Source organism: Diadema antillarum, unplaced genomic scaffold, assembly GCF_040938485.1.
Source record: "Diadema antillarum isolate AM-2024a unplaced genomic scaffold, OU_Dant_1.0 seq00001453_RagTag, whole genome shotgun sequence".
Classification (NCBI taxonomy): Eukaryota; Metazoa; Echinodermata; class Echinoidea; order Diadematoida; family Diadematidae; genus Diadema; species Diadema antillarum.
The window spans coordinates 230987-253403 of NW_027272199.1; the positions used below are offsets into that span (position 1 = coordinate 230987).

The following is a 22417-nucleotide window of genomic DNA, read 5'->3' on the forward strand; positions in this document are numbered from 1 at the left end:
CAAAACATCTATCGTGTTAAACAGGGAAACCTCAATACAAACAGATTGGATGTTGAACCCCAAATTCTCTTTAATACAACAATGTGTTTTGCAGGTCCCAATGCTTAATATTTCTTTGTTTATGTATCCTAATATAGTGAGAAATCTGACAAAACAAGGTACACAGGTTATATTTGCACTGTTTTTTTAGGTGCTCATTTTTGCTTTAGGTCACGTTCTCCTGCATTACATCCGTCACATTGAACCTTCACAATTTGTAAGTATTGCAGGATTCACCACTTGGTGACAAGGAGGCAGATACAAAAGTGAAGCACAAACCCAAATCCCCCCCCCCCCAAAAAAAAAAAATAGTAATGATAATTTACCCAATCTCTCCAGATATCTAATGGGCTCTGAACAGAGCTTCAAGGAATTTCAGAATCTTTTCAGAAGAAACAAGTAAAATGTGAGTGTGGATGAGATATCATAAGCTGTTGATGATGTTACTTTCATTTATTTTGATATCAATTCCCTTAATTTGTACCCCCAGGGGGAATTTGTGTCCATAATACTATACCTTGGGAACCTTGTTATAACAAGTGGCTTGGGACTAGCAAAATTTCCTTGAAACACTTGAAATCGCGTTACATCAGGGAAAAGACCGAGAGAATGCGAAAGGAATAGGATCATCAAATTGCCTCATTACATCAGGTATTTTGCTACACATGTACATGTATCTGACCTCGTTATAATGAGTTTCCCCCACAGTAATTGATACTGCAGACAGTGTATCGACAGAAATTACCTCTCAGAGAGCTGCCTCATGATTTGATATTTGTCAGTGCAGTTGGTAGGCAATTATTGTAAGTTTTGTGTCAGGTAGATTATTATTATCATCATTAGGTAGATGGCCATGAAATACACTCCTTGTAGTTTCTGTGTCCTGTTCTGTATAATCTAGCTACAACAATACCAAAGATTGTTATAGGAGAAATAAGATGAATTGTTTGAAATAATGCAAATACCCTGTTACATGTGCATACAAATAGTTCCTTAACACCCGAGCTGAATATGTAACACTCATACCCATTTTTATGGTATAAAATAGAACTTTGCACAAAAGGACAGAGTAGATAGAAAGAAAGCTGGATTCTATGATTTTCTATCTGTATGTTTTTCCTCTTTTTTTCTTGCAACTTGCACAATGTACAGCTGTACCATGAAGCGAACATTCTCTCTTGATCTCTACTCATTTCAATCTTTACATATCAATAGTAAATCTCACTACTAAATCTCTTTTCTTGAGAGTAAAATATGACATCTGCAATATCTACAGACATAATTTCCTTCATTTCAACAAAGAATGTCGTAACAAACATTTTGTTCCTGTAATGGGTATTATTACGTCGTAATTCCTCACTCTCGGGAGTAAAAAGCTACTAATATTAGTAGACAGAGATGCAGTAACCCGTCCCCTGAATTTCTCTCCAACAGTATCGCACAGGCTCAGCAAAGGTCAAAATATGTGTATCAACTCCAAGCCCCGCCACCTTTTGAGAGAATTACTTATGATTCTCTCATTTTTCTTTGCTTTGAAATATATTACTCAGAAAGCAATTTCTCTATTTCGTACAGTGACATAAAATAATATCAATAATTTGAAAATTCCATGGCGACATTTTCTCAGTGGGAGTCGTAGTAGGAGAAAGCGTCGGCGCCGCGCACCCGCACGCCATGCGTGTTGGCATAGATGTTGGTGAAGGTTTCGGAGACAGGAAGCTCTGGGTCGGTCTTGGCCTTTGTCATGGCTTCGTCCACAGCAGCCCTGACTGAGGTGTCGATGGCCTGGAGTAGGTGGTTGGTCGAAGGAGGTAGGGGGGCGGAAATCAAACAAGAGAACCATCAACCAACTATCATGAACAACAGCATGCACTGCTTTATGAGGATTATTTTCGAAGTGTCTTCCCTTTTTATTTTGTGAACTGACTATCTTTCTGAAATAAAAAACTGTTTAAACTACATGTATTGTCTACAATTACGCAAATGGTGTGAACACTGTATTCAAGGTGGAAATTCACTAACTCTTTCTTCAGAAAAGGGATAACACTTGATTGTCATTCCATTACTTTTGTTCTCACTTGTGAAATCAACCAAGCACCAAATTGTCTGACAAGTCCCATTTCCCAAAATATCATACTTTGGAAGTACAGTAAACCTCGGATAAGTCGACGTCGAGTGAGTCGAAAATCACTTAACTCGAAGCAAAATAAAAAGTCCCGATTTTTCCCTATGCATTTTCTCTAAGAAATATTTGGATAAGCCGAAGTACGAGAGTCGAATTTCGGCTGTGTCGAAGTAAAACATTCAGTCCCTTTTGTACAAAATACACGTAGTTTACATCACTTGAGCCGAAAAAGCTTTGTCTGGCATTCTCATGACATTTAGAGGAGAACAAAAAAAATCGGCATGTCGCAGAACCCCGTCCCTGGCCTGCATGCTGCAGGTAAGCATGCACACTCACCGTACCGGTATGCACGCATGTCGAATACGTACACATGTATACATGTAGGGTATACACACAGCACATCGATCCATATACTTTATCCATACACACAGCACATCCATACTTTATCCATGTCAAGCCAGAACTCCTTGGTCAACCAATCGCTGCTTTAATATTTTAGTGACAGGCCAAGTGGGCGGAGCTTGTTTGTGCGTGCCTGGCTGGCTGTATAGTTTTGTTCAATGGAGGTGGGATGGGCCTGGGAGAGTGTTTGTCTCAGGGTAGGTTGACAGAGATGGCTACCTACATTGTATGTTGCACCATAGACATAGCATATGCACATTGCCACATTAGCGGAGACATTCTCAGAACTACGTTTAACTACTAGTATTGATACAAATTCCATGTTCAATTTAGAACAAAATAAGAACATTATCTTCAAGAACAGACAAATTTGAATGCAAACACACACACGCACGCAAACACACACACACACACACGTGCATGCAAATGTACTATAATACATGTACATAACTGTGAGTCGAAAAAAAAATCGACTCTCGCGAGAGTCGAATTTCACTTAAGTCGACGCATTTTTGCCAGTCCCGAGAGCTTCGACTCATGCGAGGTTTACTGTATATGGTATATTAAAATGGGCTTGCTTGGAACCACTGAAATTTCCTTGTTATATTAGGAATAAAAATAAGAGTTGTAAAAAACAACTAAATTTTGTACAAAAGCACTCGGAGAGCGCAGGCCTTCGCCAAGCGGCTCATTTCCACCCATGCATGCATGTTGAAAATTGCCCAGTTTCCCAATATCTAAATAGACGCCTCTTGTTACGTCATCAGCTTCCAGCTGTGCCTCTCCTGAACAGAGCATGTGTTATAGTGCACATTTGCAAACCTCAAATATGCGCAGCTCGAACCCCTAAGTTCATTGACACTGTCTGCAAAAAAGATAAAAAATTGTTCAAAAATGCATGAAAATTCCCAAAAATAAAAGACCAAAACGTTCATTGTCTGTTCCTTGTGTCATTACCAATCTTTCCTGCAAGTTTTATTCAAATGCGTTTACAACTTTTTTGAGTAATTTTGCAATCAGATGTAAAAACAAACCAACGCTGAAGAAAACATAATCTCCTGCCTTGGCAGAGGTAATGTAAATGGGACCTGCAAAATTACCTGGTTATATCAGGTATCTCGCTATTTCTGACCTTGTTACAACTAGATTTTACTGTAAGTATTTACTGTAAATATTTCAAAGTAAACACACTCTACGCAACACGTTTTCTTTCTTTTTCCAGCCTCCTGCTCTAAGCACACACAAAGAATAATAAAGGGACTACAAATTGACAACATTAGACAAATTCATGTAGATGTACCCAACAGTCTTTCCAGAAAGCTACAACAGGGTTACACACAAACCCATTTCTTTTTTTTTTGTACTGGTCCGGCCTGTCTGTTAGACCAGTAGGTACACAGTTTTTCCACTTTTTACTGGTCCTTTCATGAAAAAGTTACTGGTCCAACAGGGATTTTTACTGGTCCTGGAACATCGGATCAGTGCCAGTGTGCGGCATTGGGTAAAAATGACAAAATAAGAATCACGATGCTCTTTAATCTTGGCAAAGTCTTGTAAATAAAGCTACTAACCTCACTTAAGAAAAAAAAAGAAGAAAAGATCACAATCATTACAGAGGGATAATTTGTAAGTGAGAACTCACCTTGAGTTCAGCCTCTGTAGCCAGCTCGTTGGTCAAGATGGTTTCTTTCAGCTTGGTGATGGGGTCCTGGGTCTGCCGGATCTCCTGCACCTCCTCCCTGGTCCGGTAGCTGGTGCCGGGGTCGCTCATGCTGTGGCCGTGGTAACGGTACGTCTCCACCTCCATCACAAGAGGGCCCTGGCAGGAAACAAAGAGAGTGACTACTATAAAACCGGAGAATTTTGCATGCATGAAACTTCTACAAATTTTTCGAGGAGCCAAGATTCAAATAAAATGCATGTGAAAGTTTGTTTTTGTTTTTTTTTCTACACGAGACAGTAAACTCCAGTTTAAATTCAAAAGTATTGTGCCAGGAAAAAGATCATTGGCTTGAGTTTGTGTAAGTTTCAGGTGAAGAATGTTTCTGTTTGTTTTTAGTACACTTTCTACAATACCAAAGGTCATAGGCCATGCTCGAGTGCTCAACAGCCAAAAAGACCATACCGTACCACACCATGCGAGATTGGGAATGTTTTTAAAAGTATTCTGTGGAGATAGCATACCTCACAAGTTATTTTGGGACTTGAATAAAGAGGAGCTATGCATTTTGTAGCAATGGGGTCATGCGCCTCGCATGCTTACACTACATACTCTACAGGCATCCCTTATGAAGAATACAGACCACCCAACCTTTCTGACTGAAAAATAGGGATGATTTGGCTCAAAAGTAGGAAAGAAAGAGCAGTTCTCATAGGAGCATACTGCATGTAGTAAAATTATCAATAAAAACAGGAAACTCCTTTTGAAACGAGAGCTGGGAATGGTCAAAGTTCAGATTCTTTCCTCAAAATTCAGAATTGTTGGGAGGTATGAGAATACCAAATCTTTGAATCATATGATGTACATTGGAGTGTGTATTACAAGCATTCTTCTCATGCCAACTTCTGGTACGGTATGGTACACTTTTGGAGTCTGCTGTTGGACGAGTGCAGTATTAAAGGTAAGGTACTCTTTGGGAGCATTCCAGCGCTCATCTGGCATGAGTATGGTACAGAACAGTACACTTTGGGAGAAAAAACACTCATGGACCTTCATCCACATTTTCCTTCTTTTTTTTTTTCAGGGCCAAGAGGATGTCTCACAGTGTGCATTCAGCCATGGACAAGATGATTTGCCCATCTTTACCAAGGTGTACATGTATATCTTAATGGATACTTAATGTTGCTAGGCATGCCAGGGGTGATTATACTTGTAAGGCCCTCTGGCAGAACAGAAGAGGCTAACTTGGAAATTGGAGCCCATTACTGTTATCACACTAATACATTCACATAAAGAAATATTTCTTGTCTATATTAACTTGACACATAATTGATTGAAAATTATTTCATTTTCATTTTTTTTTTTAAAAATCTGGAGTGTATTTACTGGATACTAGTTGAAATTCAATACAAAATTCGAAGTTGATTACCTTCCCCGATATGCAGTAGTCCTTGGCAAAGCGAGTCGCCTCCCGGACAGCCACGACATCCATTCCATCGACCTGTGCCAGGTGTGAGGGAAAAGAGAAAATTCAGCATCCTAATCTACATAATTTAAGATCACAGCCTTTACAGCTCTACCTCAGAAAAGGACTCAGAAAGTGTGTTGCACATTTCAATTTCTACAAGAAAACCCTGTTATAATGGGGGTAATATGGCTGCCGATTTTAAAAAAAGAGACCAGCTAAATACAGCAGTGGAAAATTGGGATCGCAAAACATCACCTTGTTAAAAGTAGTACCTCGTTGTAAGTGAGCTCGCTATAATGGACTTTCACTGTATTGATATGATGCTTTTACTGCGGTAGTTTCACCTACTCACATCTATGCCAGTTATTCTGATGATGATTCACATCACATGATCTAGTGTACATGAGAGTGTGCATTCAAACATTATACACTGTGAACTTGGATACAACTTTGTAGTTTCCTTATTCTGTTCTTTCATCAAGTGGTGCTACATTTCCCACATTTCACAAGAGCTTTATACCTTCAAGGAATGCATAAAGATGTTGCAGGCAGGAGTATTCCTTGTTCTCTCTGTCAAACGTGCCTAGTTTACAATGTGACTCATGTTATTTTTTTAATGAGATACATCATACATACATCTTCCATTTATCTATATCTTCATCTATCCATTCATTTTTCATATCTATCTCTGTTTACCTATGTACAAGTCAGCACACATACAGAAACACACATTGTATGCATTTATTTCAGTTCAGTTTATTTTCATTCAACATAAAATACATGAAAATACAAAGACTATACAACTACAAATGACAAACTTATTTCATTGGAAAAAGTGGACAGCTTGGAATCAAACTACATGTATACAGAAAAAGAAAGGAAAGCTAAAAGAAAATAACCAATAAAGGAAGAAAAAAAGCCTGCTCCCCTCCCCCCAAGGTGTGAACACTCACCCAGATGCCAGGCACGTAGTCCCCCCTGGTGTAGTAGTCTGTGGAGGCCGCGGAACGCTCGACGGCAGTGCCCATGCCGTACTTGTTGTTCTCGCACACAAAGATGCAGGGCAGGTCCCAGAGCTTGGCGATGTTGTAGGTCTCAAAGACCTGCCCCTGGTTGGCGGCACCGTCACCGTACAGCGCCACACACACGTTCTGGGTGTCCATGTACTTCAGTGCCATAGCAATGCCAGCGCCGAGTGGTACCTGTTGGTTAGTGATAGGAACCACACCTGACATCTTGAAATGTGTCACTATTTCCCATCATCTATGTACTTTTTTTTTTTTTTTGTAAACATTTTCAAGTCATAATGCCACTATGGAGAGGACTAGTTGGAAAAGCCAGCAAACTAAAAAGTGTGGTCTACTGCAGTCAACACTAGCACTATTTGGTGAGCAAAAACATTGCACCCAAAAAGATGGTCTTGTACTAATTCCTGCAGAGTATTACTGACTAGCAGCTGATTATGCTCAATTTAAAATACTGTGTGCGTGGCTGTAATATGCATCATTGCTCCAATGGGCTTGAAAACAAACACCATGGTTTCAGATTTCCATCAGGGTAATGCCGTAATAACATCATAGAACACATTCAAGTCTATTGATATGAGATGGATTGTAGTCAACCTGCAAGAAAATATCGACGGGTGAGAATGATAAGAGCCTGAAGTTGCCTCAAACATTATGGCTTTAGTGGCAACTGAATGCCATTATCATTCTCATTATCATTCTCTGTTACGAAAAGTAACAGCCTTGACAATGTATTTCTAATGAGTACAACATGAATCGCATCAAACGACTGACTCACCTGGGCTCCAACGATGCCATTGCCTCCATAAAAGTTCTTGCAGTACATGTGCATCGAGCCTCCTTTTCCCTTGGCACAGCCTGTCCGCCTTCCTGTAATATGCCAATACACACAGATGATCAGGCCATGTAGGTACTACTATGATATATCAAAGGAAGAAAATTGTATGAATCAAATTCATTCGAACACACTGCTGAAAAAAAAAAATATGGCTTGGGCCAGCAAAGATTCAAAATGTAGGCATACCTTTGTTAGCTGACTAGTTTATTGTTTTTGTTTTCTTCTCTTTTTGTTTTCTTAACTTTGGTAAGGTACATCAATGGATTGAGCAGATATCTCATGGGGCTGTCTCATGGCACTGGTGCATACATTATGATCAATTATGGGCTGCATGTGACAAGGGCATGTTCGAAAATTCACGCAGGTAGTCAACAAATTCTCATCCAAGACAAACTCTTTATAAGACACTACAATCAAACCTTCATATGTGACTAACTACACATTTAACTGCCAACTGTTCTAAAATAGCATTTGAAGTGTGCCCGTCTCCTCAGCTTGGGACCTAATTCTCTCAAGAGGGTGGTTTACATGTAACCAGACTTCCAGAACATAATGATCTTTCTGAGAAAAGACACTTTTTTTTAAACATCTTTTGGGTGTATTTAATGATCAATAGATTTTGAATGCATATCATCACTTTGTTTGGAACTATGGCATGTCAGGAAATGAGAAATATATCTTTTTCTACGCTCTGGACAAGTCTGGAATGATGTTGACAGCCAGCATATGACCAGTGCGTATCGTGAAACAAAGAATGAACTTGCTATGTCATGTAGAAAGTTGACAGTAAACAGGTGAAATACTATGAATGCAGCTAATTCATATTGCATGTTTTCTGCAGGGCTTTTTCTTATAAATCACTGTACACAAATGGTAGCTCACTTTGGCAGCAGAAAGGGAAAAATCAGTGACCTTTGACTCCTCCCCATTGGTCCACAGGCCCCCCCCCCCCACCCTAAAATACCTTCCGCAGCCTTTAAATCTGAAGAACTACAAGTCATTGTTGTGAAATCTGCAATTACTGGGACTTACCGTAATTGCAAAATGACCTGAATTGAATTCAATTAACATTGCTCTTCTGTGTTTAAGTGGGTTGAAGCTATCCTTTGCGAGCAGGTTGTGGTCAACTCACCGGTCAGTTCAGCCAGCACGCCGTGGAGGGAGACTCCCCTGAGGTGCGCCCAGCCGTGAGCCCGGTAGGCTGTGATGACCGCATCGTCCGGACTCAGCATGGCATCTATGCCCACTGCACATGCTTCCTGAATCAACACAGAAATAACCAATGGTCAGCTTGGCAGTCATTTATGAGGAACTGCTACAGAAGAGGATAGCTTTGATAGTAATTTAACCCATAGAGAATGGTGTTTGAATTGTCTTCTTAGTCATGTCCATCCATTCAACATTTATGATATAATTCTGATGAATTGATTGAATGCCCCATTACTGAGAAATTCCTTAAGATTTAAAACAAATGCCTACCAATGTCTGGTACATTGTATATGCCTCAAACTGTTGCTGAAAATTCTATGAAATGGAAGATTAAACGAGAACTTACCGTTTGAAGTTTAATATTAATTTTATGAGTAATTGGAGGGTGAGATTACGTCATATATAAGAGATCCCGCTAGTGCGCGCGCCACTCAATATTAGAAGCAAGAATGTGACCACTGATGTAGGAAGATAACGAGAGATTAAGTTACCGTTTGAAATTTGGGGGAGGGTGAGGTGGGACGTAATCTCACCCTCCAATTACTCATAAAATTAATATTAAACTTCAAACGGTAAGTTCTCGTTTAATCTTCCATTTTATATCGTAATTTCGTGAGAGATTACGTCATATATGAGATTTCAAAGCCAGTGGTTACATTCTCGAGGCAACCCCCCCCGAAAAGGGGTAGGAAGCATACCTTACAAGAGGTTCCATTGCAAATCTCATTCAGGTTGAATGCTACAGAGATATTGTGTCTCCAAGAGTTCACAAGTTCAGGCAGTTCAAGACATGTCTGCCCAAATCTTAGGGCTTCACAGTCTATTTTTTGATAATTGTTTCTACAAAGGTTTTCTCAGCAGGACAGGGCTTGTTGTAGTACTTGCGAAAGGTTCTTTCGTTGGCCCAACCGGCTTGCGCAAGTATTTTAGATACTGGGAAATTTCCCTTATTGGCTGCGGAGGTAGACGCTGCCCGAGTAGAGTGCGCCTTGTAGATCTCTGTATCAATACCCGCAGCCTCCAAAACCTCCTTAATCCAGCGAGCGATTGTTTGAGATGATACCCTGTGATACGGTTTCTTGTAGCTAACAAAAAGGTACCGTTCACTAGCTCTGATTCTGCGGGTCCTGCTGATGTATTCCTGCAAGTACCTGACTACACAAAGTCTCCTGTCTGGCGGGTATGCCTGGAGCTTGACACTGTGTGAGTAATTTCCAGGCTTGCTCTGTTTTAGGAGATCATGAAGGTGAAAGGTGACTGCATTATCTCTTAACACCATACCATCCAAGCTTAGATAGTGTAATGATTGAATCCTTTGTGCTGAGATTAATGCAATAATCACACACAATTTAAGCGTCAATTTTTTCAGGTCCAAAATGTGCGCTGGGGACCAAGAACGAAGAAAATTGAAAACAAGGTTAACGTCCCACATTTCCATGTATCTAGGCTTGGGTGGGCGTAGCTGAAAGACTCCCTTCATAAACCTCTGGATAAAGGGATGGTTTCCAACTGTAAACATAGTATCTCGAAGAATCACAAATGAAGATAGAGCACTCCGTGCTAAGTTTATGACACTGTAACCTGCCCCTTTATCGAAGAAAATGTCACTCAGGAATTCCAGGATAGCTTGAACATCCGAGTACAAGTAGTTGCTGCATTTTTTGTCACAAAATGCTTTCCATTTGTTTATGTACACTGCATACTGTTTTTTAGTCCCTTTTCTCCAAGAGGAGGCCATTACAGCAGTTATCCGTGCATTCAATCCCGCATCTCTGAAGGGCTTGCACAGAACCTGCAAGCAAGAAGATCAATCTGAGTGTTTAGTGGGTGAGGAGTGTTAGAAACTGGCAATGTTAGTAAGGATTCACTCCTATGAATAACAAGTGGTTCCTCATTCATCATCCTGTTTAGGAGAGGAAACCATGGCTGGCTTGGCCATTTTGGGACTACTAGTATCCCAGTTGCATTATCAGATTTGATTTTTTGAATGCACTTAGCAACTAAGCAGAAAGGAGGAAATGCGTAAAAGTACCACTTTCCCCAATCGAGAGTAAAGGCATCAACAGCCTTGGCATGTGGGTCGGGCAACCATGTGACATAGTTCTCTACCTGCTTGTTAAGTCTGGAGGCAAATAGGTCTATTTCTGGTGTCCCAAAACGTATAGTTATTTCTTGGAAAACTGTGCGGTCAAGCATCCATTCTGTGCGGTCATTGAAAATTCTAGACATGCGGTCTGCCTCCACATTCAGCTTTCCTGGCAAGTGTGCTGCAGTGACCCAAATTTTACGAGTTTCGCACCACTGCCAAATCTCTCGGGCTGCCCGATCACAGTCAAAGGATTTAATGCCTCCCATGTTGTTAATGTACGCAACAGCAGTACTGTTATCTAGCCGTAACAAAACATGAATGTTTTGTGAATTAGAACAGAAGGACTTGAGTCCCATGCCAGCAGCCAGGGTCTCCAGATAATTAATCTTATTCTCCCTGGCTTTTTGCAGCTCGTCTTCATTCCATCTACCCCCTGTATGGGTGGTATGATCAGATGCCCCCCAGCCTTTGCCACTGGCATCCGTGCACAATTCGAGCATAGGTTTAGGGTGTCGTAAGGGTGAGAAAGTAGACTGCACATTGTCTGTCCACCATTGCAGCTCTTGTTTTGCTTCCAAAGATAGGCTCATTTTTCTGTCAAAATGCCCCTTATTCATTTTGAGTGCTTTGATTTTGTCCCTTTCTAAAGCCCTGTAATAGAGCTGTCCATACTGGACTGCGGGAAATGATGCTACCATTTTCCCGATAATTCTAGCCACCTGCCTGATACTGGGGTTTGCCATTTGCATAAGTTCAGTGCACAAGGACTGTATTTCCTCTGATTTGTTATCAGGCAGTCGAATTGTCATGGCCTGAGTATTGAGAATGAAACCAAGAAATTGTATTTCTTGAGTGGGGCATAGTACTGATTTTTCTGGGTGTACCAAGAACCCAAGTTGTGCAAGGATGCTAGTGGTTTCAAAAACCGTTTGCAATGTTTGATTCTCACTTTCTCCAATAATGAGTACATCGTCAAGGTATCCAATTACTACATGCCCTTGCTCTCTCAGTAATGTGAATACAGGTTTCAGTAGTTTAGTGAATAACCTTGGCGCCGTGCTCAGGCCATTAGGCAGTACTTTGAATTGCCAAAGTTGATTTTTCCAGGAGAACTTTAAGAACTTCCTGCGTGTTGGGTGCACAGGTACTGTATAGTACGCGTCCCGAAGGTCGACTGAAGCTAAGAAGCTATTTTCTGAAATGAGTTCAATAGCAGTATGGATATTTTCCATCTTAAAATGCTGGTACTGGAGATATTTGTTGAGATCAGACAGGTCTAGGATAACGCGTGTACCCCCGTCTTTTTTAGGCCGTGTAAAAATATTAGACACGAATTCTCCAGTTTCCATCTGGCACGGTTCGATTACTCCCTTGTCATGGAGTTTAGAAATTTCAAGATCAATATCAGCCTCTTCGGCTTTATCACACCGAAAAAGGTAAGGGGGTTTAGTTCTAGATGGTGCACCCATCTCTTTACTGAATTCAAGCCTGTAACCACTTACAGCATTTAGCACATGTGGGTCTGAAGTAATTTTGCGCCACTTTGGGAGGAATTGCTTCAGTCGACCTCCTACCATAGGTTCTACATTATTATGACATAGCTTTGCATAATCACTAGAATCAGATGTCATGTTTACCTCGTCAGTTGAACTGGAGGTTATCGTGCTCTCTTCATCCCTGAGCCCTGCTTGCTGCCGCAGTGCGGTTGGTGCTGGCTGGGATGTGTGAAGGTGTGGGGAGCCGACGGCTTCCCCCTCCCCTTGGGGCGCTGGCCTAAAAAAGCATGGCTGGTAGCTCCAGTCCACGGTCCTTTTGCACCTGTAGGCCTAGTGACATCACTTGTACTTGCACGAGAAGTAGTCCAGCCCGCGTCGCGGTACTGTTGGGGCAAATTTGAGCTTCCTGATGTAATCTTGCTCCTGCCCTTGCCATATGCACTCCTGCCATAGTCATATGGGCTGAAACGCTGCTTTTTGTACTGTCTGCTATGCTCACTCCTGAGGACACCCTCAGTTGCTTTTTGTTCATCTCTTATGTCTTTCATTTGACTTCCCAGGTCGTCACCAAAAAGGAATTTGGAGACCGGGGTAGAGGGCTTGCAGAGATGCTGGAATTGATAACCAATGTCTGGTTTCATGAATTCCTTACGCAAGGAATTTAGCTCGAAATTCGCACTGCACAGAAGTGCTAGTGCATCTTGTTGCTGTTCAGTGATATCCTGTGCCGACACTGTATGTATGTAGGCATTGATGCCTCTCGTGAGATTCTTTTGGAGTCTCTGAAATTTGAGGTCTCGTGTCTTTGAAAAGGCAGGTAGCCCATTCCAGATTCTTTGGTTGACTTTCGGCACATCCACCAGCTCACAGTTGCTGGGAATGGGGTATTTAGTGATCGTTTCATCTACCACTTTGGGCTCGAGCTGGTGGGTCAGAAGGTAGGCTGTAGACTTAGCAATTTCTGGGTCAATGGGGGGACCAACTTCCTCAGCCACAGCAAATTTGGCTGCAATGTTTGGCACTTTCTCCACTACAGAAGGGGGAACTTCGCCTTCTTCAATATCAAATTTGTCATCACGACTATCCCCTTGACCTGGTTGGATAATCACAGAGTTTTCATCCATATCTCGGCCCAGAAATGGTGCCGCATATTCATCATCATAATGGCAGTCAGTATCTGCCGAGTCTGAAGGGGAGTATTCAGAACGAGTCCTGATACTCTTTCCATTGCCACCGCCTTCACGGGCTGGTGTCTGCTTTGCCGACTGTGCCTCCACAAATTGAACAACCACAGCTAATTGGCCTTCAAGCTTGCCGAGTCTATCTTCCAAAGTTGAAACTTTAGAGGCCAGTTTGGCAGGTGGTTTCACTGTTTTGTTTGCACCGGTACTACCGCTAGGGTTAGCACTGCTTGTTGTAGTAGTACTATTACTAGTACCTGCCTTGCCGGCTCTAGTAGGCGTTTTACCTTTGGCTGTCGCAGTTTTCTGCTTGCACTCTTGTGCGTGCTGGTCTCCGCGACCCCCGCCGGTGGCTGCCGGGGACGCGACTGCTGTCAGCAGCGGTGGTGCGGCTGCGCCGCCCACGTTTGGAACGTTGGTCGAAGACATAAATTCCGTTGCTGTTCAGCTGAAGAATGATCGTTAAAACCAGAAAAACCTGGCAAAACCTCCCGTTGAGGTAACTTTCGCTATTACGTCGATCCAACTCGAACGAAAACTTTAATATTCAAGTGCAATTCCGGCGAATTTTCCGAGCACAGAAATTCGCGTGTTAGCAAGATGGCGGCGACTAACGAATTGAGTGGCGCGCGCACTAGCGGGATCTCTTATATATGACGTAATCTCTCACGAAATTACGATATAAAATAGATGTATAGTATCCCCATCCCTCCCCTCACCCCCCCCCCACATGAGGTCATATGGCTACGGGTAATTCATATTTCGTCAGGTTAACAATATACCAAAGGAAGCAGCCACATCCATGCATGCTACGTTGTATGTTGATTTGGCTTTACTGCTTTGCTGTGCTTACCATGTTCTCATTATCACAGAATTTCTGTGCACTGTAGATCGTCACTCACATACTTTTCAAGGAAAGTCTGATAATGAAAGTGTTTGAAAGTATTGTGCCTCCTTTCAACAGTGATGTATTACAGTCTCATAATCGAGCATATGCCATTGACACACTAAGTAGCACTTGGAAAACAAATTAACCAGATTAAGCCTCGACAAGGTATGAATTTATACCAAGATTTATATCTCAATCTAAATGACTTTAACAATTTCAACCCAATTCATAGGGATGGTACAGTATTGGTGGAGCTGAAGATTGTACTTTTAAGTTTTTGCATTCTATAAAGAGGAATTCAAAATTTGTTTAATGAAAATCGGTTTTGAGTTGGCTGAGATATTAAAAAACAAAGTAAAACAAAGCGATCTTAATAAAAGGTGGGTCTCATCTTTTATTAGGATCACTTTGTTATGTATATATATATCTTAGCCATTTCATGCCCAATTTTCATCAAAAATGTTGTATTCTTCTTCGAATTACATGATCTTTCATATTTCATTAGAGGTTCCTCGCCTCGTCACAACAATCTGACCTGCCCAGAGTAGAGATGACAAAATCCTCTGATCTCCTTGGACTTGTAGAGGGTGGCGGCAGCAGTCTCCATCCGTCGGATGGTCTGCATCTTGTGGTAGTAGTCCAGTGCCTCATCCTTGCTCAGCATGCTGGTGGTACGCGGACCATCTTCCAACTTGTGGAGCTTGAAATCCTGGCAAATGTGTTAAACTACATGTAGGTGATTTGATATTTCACTTTATTTATAACCCTTTGGATAAAACTAAATGCCTCAACAGCCTGACAAATGCCAAATTATATTTGTCACAGAAGTTTAGAGATTTGACTGAGAGGATACAAACCATACTTCTGATTTGGTACAGGCAGACCTCCCAGCCTTTCTGACTGAAAAGTAGGGATGATTTGGCTCAAAAGTAGGAAAGAAAGAGCAGTTCCCATAGGAGTGTGCTGTAAAATTATCCAGAAAAATAGGAAACTCCTGTTGAAACAAGAGCTGGGAATGGTCAAAATTTAGATTCTTTCCTCCCTATTCAGCATGGTTGGGAGGTCTGTACAGGGATATCAAACACAAAACATATGGAACAATGGCTTACAATTTGTATTGACAACACATTTAAAGCATGACATGCTCTTCTTTCTGATGGAAATGAGGCTCTTTTTGCTGTAGAATCTAATGGTTGTCCTTTTTGTTCACAATAATATTGATCCCATGGGAATAGGTGGTCTATCTTTGACTTACATTTGTGGTCAGCTGTACTTCTGTGTTGAGCTGCCTGCTTGCAGTGTTTGTAATCACAGCCACCCTCTGTATAAATCAAACACATAACACAACAGGATTATCAACAAGTATTATCTATAGGCCAGTCTAGTCACTTCACTATAATCAAACAATGTCAAACTGTAGTTTTACTTAATTTGGTGCATATCTACTGATGAGGAACTTAGACCCTGTTTACAGTGCGGGGCTGGGCCGAGCCGCGGCCGAGCCGCGGCCGAGCCCAGCCTCAATTGCGAGGCCGGGCCCCGCAATTTTGTCCATTTACACTGCCGGGCTCGGCCGCGCTTTTGATTCAAACCTCTAAATATTTTGTCGTAGTGGCGCTCTGCTTGTAAACAAACGCAATTTGGTATTGTCTGGTTTTCAGACCCTTTGCCAAATGAATTCCGTGGCGACGAAGTCGCCGTTCGGGCAAAGGCCTTTGCCGTAGGCCTTTGCCGTAGGAAAGAATCCTTTGCAGGACAAAACCACCTTAAACTATACTAGTTTTCGACGTTGAGGGGGTTAATATCCTGAATAGCAAAAGATACAGGCAGAGGGTTTGGAAGCCAGACTAAAATTGGCCGTGCAATTGGCCGCGCATTTGGCCCAGTTTGCGTTTACACCAAGAAAAGACCGGGCTCGGCCGCGGCTTGGCCGCGGCCGAGACCACCTCCAGAGCGAGGCCAATTGCGAGGCCAATTCTGGCCTCGCATTTGGCCTTTTGCACGTTTACACTGAAGCGGGGCTAGGCACGGCCGCGGCCGAGCCGCGGCCGAGCCTCGCACTGTAAACGGGGTCTGAATGTCCATTTCTCCTTTTGGTTTGCCCTATCTATGACTACACTGAGAAGTCATCACAGCACTTGGCTAATTAGTTGAACATGAACAAGAAGTGAAGAACATGAACTTGAAGGCCCTAGCTCCCCGCTAGGTTCTGTTTTGAAAATAGAATGCAAGTTAAATTTATGATTTGTTTCTTTTCGTGACTTGGGAATTTAATGACTGTCTACCTTCATAAGGATGGAGAGTCCCGCGGCGCTGCAATACCCTGATCTCACTAGACAGTGACTCCGCTAGGATCCTAAAAAATCAACAAAGCGCGGCATATCGTGGCTTGCTTGCTTCAAATTTTTTAAATTGTATCTTGAGCATTTTAGAAGTGTGAAGGGTCACCACCATCGCCATGGTAATCACCCAGTTTTGAACATGTCCAAAACTTCCGTAGCGAGAGCGTGGTGGTTATAGAGCATATATCACAATCTTCTCACGAGTGTATTGAAAGCGGTATATTCGTAGCTCTAATGTTGATGGCAAAACATAAAGCATGACTCAAGCGCATTGAAAACAGCTCCCATTGCCTGTGAAAATGACCACTTTTACAGTAACATTGTATACACAACAGGAACGACCATGAATGACAGAAATTGGTTCACCAGAGTTCACAAGAGTGTAATTTAATTTCACACCAGGTTCTAACTGGTGCAATGTATGATTGAGGGTACCACCTATTATCACCCTGAAGGTCTGCAGCTTGTTTATTTAGTATTAAGTATCAAACAAATTTGCCTAAGTTTTGCCTCAAATATGACGTAAATACTGCAGTTTCGAATATCGTGACCATCCTGTTGGTTCTGAATCTCCGTAGTGAAATAACGCCATTTCAGTGTGTGCGATGCATTTTCTTTGCGCGACTCAAAAAAGTACCTTGACATCGGCACCCCTTCCTCCGTTATAGGTATAAATATGTGAATTTCATAGTCATGCGTCATGTTTGCAATTTACCCTTAAAGCGGATGTGTATTTAACTGAACAGTATTTAGTTTAGAAACTAGTTTGTTTATGAGTTTGTTTTTCGTGTCTTCATCATTATTATTTTATCGCTAATGGCGCTTAATCCCACGCGTACTTTATCATTCTATGCGCAAACACCTATATAATATGCAGGGTGCTGATGGATGTACCCTGGCATACTACGTACCGGTACCGCTTTACATAGTTCTGGAATGGAGTGAAGCCCATTTTCCCCATATACAGTAAATTTAATGGGCAATTGTGCACTTTACGGCCCTATATTATCGGTGCGAGATTTTACCCTAATCGAGCAGTGCGTGCGAATTTGAGTTCCTATCAGGCACCGCGGTCGACAGCGGGTCTTCCGGCACTGTACTGTGTACATGTGTGTGAGATTTCGTGTTGGGATGCATGCATACATGCAGTGTGTGTGAATGTGTCAACGTACGTGTGCGTGATGAAAGCTCTTACGGTACGCCACATGGTTGCTCTAACGCCCTTCCCTGCCTGTGCGGCGTGGCGTGATCGAGCGCGATCGTGAGTTGTGCATTGACTGGCACACAACTGGAACACAACAAGTGGTAAACTTCCGTGCTTCAATCATGATTTTAAACGAATGAATTTAGCGTGATATATCAAGCAGGGTATCACTAATTAAGCCTACTGAGGAGGGCATATGTCCGCTGCGGCCTTGGCTAAATTAATCTGTAAAATAATAATTTAAAAAACACAAAATCTTACAGTATCTCGATTCGTCAGTCTGTATAGTGTTTATTTCGTCTACACAGTCTAGGGCAAGTCCAAGATATCGCGCACCCTACGTATGGGACATTCAGAGATTTCAAACCTCTGAAAAGTAATGAAGGAGCACTTGGATTTTACTGTTTATCATCAGGATGACTAGTATCCCTGAGAAGAACATTGTGTTTAAGTTTGATGTCATTTACCCTTGGGTTAATTATTTTATTGAGAAAAATATGCCAACTTACGTATGGGACCACAGAAAAACTGGATTTATCAAAAAAAGGTTTGACTTGAAAGTTCTCTGAAAGTACCTTATTGATCAAGTTCTGTTAAGAAGTGAAGAAAGGTACAATACTGAAGTATCTTTCAGCAAAGTTTCATTGCAAAAGAATAAAGCATTTTTTCATGAAGTTGGTTTAATTAACGAAGGTACACCTTACGTATGGGACATGGCTCAACTTACGTATGGGACATATTTTTTTAGTGCACAAGTGTATTCATGGGAATGACTTTGAATTTTCCCATAGTGTCATATTCAGTTCCACAAATCATACTACAACATTTAACAAATGAAATAGACTGCTAAGTAGGTGCTTTCCCAGTTCAGGTACCTAACAAAAGCTAAAATAAGACAAATAAAAGTAATTACCAATTTACAATCAAATATCTTAGTTTGGATTCCGTCATGCATTAACACTGTCCTCATGATGTCTATACATGTAGATACGATATATACTGACACTCTATTTCTAGCCCATTTGTAATACTCTGGTCAATATTTTTATCAATTGAAAAAAAAAAATGTGCGAATTCTAGCTTGTGACCTTGATGTAGCTTGTAGCATACATGCACTATGTACCATGACTAATTTGTAGTCTTGATAATTTCAACTGTAAAATCAAATGTCATGTACAGTGTAATTTGCAAATACAGTTTGAAGTGGGTACTTTCAGTAGTTCTAGGCTTACCTTGCAAGTTGTCTAAGTTTTTATAGAGAGCTTTATAATTGTTTGAAATGCAGCACAAAACACAACAACAAGAGTAATTCATTTTGCTCTGTAATCATCATGTTTTGCCATGTGAATTTTAGCTTCTGCAAAATCAATCAAATTTTAATGAAACTTTTAGACTTTAAAAGCCGTGGTAGAACAAAGAGATAGAAGAATGTATGTATATGCTGGCCTTTTTTTCTCAAATTGCATGGCTTCAAGTCTATGAAACCAAAGACCACAAAATTTGTGTTGATACCTTGTACATACATAATACTTGTGAAGTGAAACAGGAAAGATTATCATTTGTATTCAAATCTTAAGAGAAAATGTAATTCTAGATTTGAAACACTTAAATAACTCACTGATCTGAAACTTACAATTGTGATAAATTCTAATAACCTCATTTGATCATACACTACCAGATTGCAATGTATGTTGATAATTGTGTAGATGTGGGGACAAAGTAAGTATGATTTGATGAAGGTGTCTCAGAGCACATCTGTCTCCTCACACACAAAATAGAAAAAAAATGAATTCCCTATTTTTTGTGTAGTTTGTGTTTTTAGCACTCCAACCAGAGAACCAGTATTGATATTGTGGTTCATGGTAAATGTAAACTATAGTCTTCATTTTACCGGATTTTCAGAAATCATGTTCATGACCTTGATAAAGTCATGACATATTCTGAGGGTGTGCAGTTGAAATATTAAACATCATATCAAAATAAAAAGTATTCTCGTAGGGTTTTTCCTTTGCTATCAACTCTAGTAATGACAAAGTTACCTGCTGTCACCTCAAGTGATTTTTCTATTAAGTAGGACCTGTAATGTTGTCATTGATGAGCTCCACAAGCACAATTGTTTTGATTTCCCTTTTGAGGCTGTACAGCCTGTAGTACATGCTGAACAATGTACTGCACCTAAAATGGCACTCAGAGAATCCCATTCTCTTGAACAAAGTCATTTTGTAGAGAGGTACAGTAAAGTTGAAAATGATAACTGAATTAAGAAAATATCCAATATCAAAATGTTAAAGGGAGGAATGCTAATTGAAGACCAGCTGCACAGCCTGTAATGAAAATAAGAAAATAAATTTCTTTATTTTCCTTTCTTAATCATAGAATGACTCAATAATGCTGTTCTTACACTCTCCCTGAGGTCAACTGAATAGGAGAGGCAGATATACATATCCTTCAGAGTAGGTGCAAAGATAACCATTTAACACCAAACAAATGTGAGGACATATAGCATCCATGTCAAAAGGCGGTTTTCCCATTCACTTTGCATGTAATGTCCCATACGTAAGGCATTTGTCCCATACGTAAGCAAACTTTAATTAGTTAAGACGAAGGACTAATTAAATTTCCACATTTAGTTTTGCTAATCTGGAGTTAAAATGAATAAATTAGAACTTCCTGAAGTATGATTGGTCAATGTTAGAAATCTTTAGAGAAAACTTAAAAAAACATACTCAAATCCTTACGTATGGGACACTTCGTTCTGGGAAAGTGCATAATTTGCATTATAATTAATGTGCTGACCTTGTCTTACCAATTGGAAATTATACTAGCTCATACAGGGGTCATGTGACGTCCATAAAGGAACTGGGTCAAGGACAAATTCAACTGATTTTATATGAATATTTTTAATTTGTCCCATACGTAAGGTTTGTTTTTACTTTATGCAAATTAAGGTCATATTTCTTGCATAAATTTGTATAATTCAATATTTTCTTTGCTGGAAATATATAATTTAACTCTTTGGCTACAACATGATATCAATAACTTTTCGATTAAATCAAGATGAATTTTGAGCATCTGAGGGGACATTATCTTGGACTTGCCCTCTACCAGACGCCGTGCGAAGTGTGTAGGGCCTATAGCTACCGATTTACGGGCAGCCACTACATGGACACACACACACACACAAGCGCAAGCCTCGCCCGTGTGGTTGGTTTGCGCAATCAGCTAGCTCCGCAGAGAAGCGCCGTGAGGCGGGCTTTTAGTGACCTTATCACTTGTCAAACAGCGTTCCATACAGCAGGAGAAGCTCGCCAGCTGCTCAGTGCGGAATGGTTTATGGGATATCACCTTAGCACACAGCGAATGAGGTACCAATAATATAGGGCCGTAAAGTGCACAATTGCCATTTAATGTTGGTTGGACATCAGCATCTGACTGAAGAAATTCAATCACGTAACCCAGTATACAGCTGTATAGCTATAGATCCCCCTCTAGCCTGAGATCGTAGCAGGCGCATTTGATTGAACACATTTGTGTAAAAAATTTACACTCGCTCTAAACGGCACTGTCCCTCGATTGTTTTAATCTTGATTTGATAAACTCACTCACTGACACTGTCTTTTCTTTACAATGGATGTAACGTTAGATCTAGATTCTACTTCACTGATTTATTACTTTTGGCAGCACAATTGCCATATTGGCATTGCACGCGGCACTAATAATGCCTGAATCAGTGAATGAAATGAGGAAGTTAACATTTTAAATTTAGGGCCTTTTAAACGTTACACAACATTCTCTAGCAGATACGGTCTACCGTGGCGTTAGCTTTGCCTTTGGTGCTTTGCAAAGCTCGTAATAGTAGACAGCCTAGACTCTGCCCTGAAGCTCTACTAAGAATCTACGTAAACTCACCGGGAAATTCTGCGTGGTGGTTATCCCTAACCGCCTCGCAACATTGGACAACATCTTGAAATCCCTTTATTTATCTTGCGCAGTATAATATCTTCTATCTGCAATCCCTGATCACACACAGAGCTAAAATTTAGCTATTGAGTGCTACGACGATGCATGCTGCGACAACAAAGTAGAGTGGAAGCCACCAAGTACGTAGAACAAACACAAATATACGGCGAAGGGGCTACAGAGTTTTCTATGATCGTGTAGACATTCCAATAGCGAGGTAGCTCGCGATCGCTCGCTCGTAGGGTACTGTACGTCACGCTGACCTTTGACACAAATGAGGTCCAGAGTCACACGCATTACACATGACGCGATGACATCGAGATCGCGAACAAGTTGAAGTTCATTTTCTTCTTCTCCTGTCGTTGTTGTTGCTGCCGAAAAAAACAAACAAACAGAAAGAAGATTGCTGATTCTTCCCGTCCAAGTACGTTGACCTTTTTAATCAACCAACAATAACAAACAAAAAAATTCAAAAACAAAAACAAAAACA

At 41.0% G+C, this 22417-nt stretch overlaps 1 protein-coding gene across 1 annotated transcript; it reads right to left on the minus strand.

Annotated features, from left to right (window-relative positions):
- Window positions 1-381: 381 nt before the first annotated feature.
- Window positions 382-22043, minus strand: LOC139709593 (pyruvate dehydrogenase E1 component subunit alpha, mitochondrial-like). Its single transcript, XM_071621555.1, has 9 exons — window positions 21877-22043; window positions 15677-15742; window positions 14957-15130; window positions 8690-8816; window positions 7498-7589; window positions 6648-6896; window positions 5656-5727; window positions 4209-4385; window positions 382-1824 (listed from the first exon to the last, which is right to left on the minus strand). Exons 1-9 carry the CDS (start codon window positions 21928-21930, stop codon window positions 1663-1665), a joined length of 1173 nt encoding a protein of 390 aa, XP_071477656.1. The 5' UTR covers window positions 21931-22043; the 3' UTR covers window positions 382-1662.
- Between the last annotated feature and the right edge of the window lie 374 nt (window positions 22044-22417).

What these genes read in the sequence shown, in the direction of transcription:
- LOC139709593 (XM_071621555.1), bottom strand. Translation starts at nt 21,930, where the DNA reads ATGTTGTCCAATGTTGCGAGGCGGTTAGGGATAACCACCACGCAGAAT. An exon ending in GTCATCTCTACTCTGGGCAG is followed by an intron (nt 8,817 to 14,956) that starts GTCAGATTGTTG and finishes GTGTTGATTCAG; the next exon opens with GAAGCATGTGCAGTGGGCAT. An exon ending in CTACAGAGGCTGAACTCAAG is followed by an intron (nt 1,825 to 4,208) that starts GTGAGTTCTCAC and finishes CACCTACTCCAG; the next exon opens with GCCATCGACACCTCAGTCAG.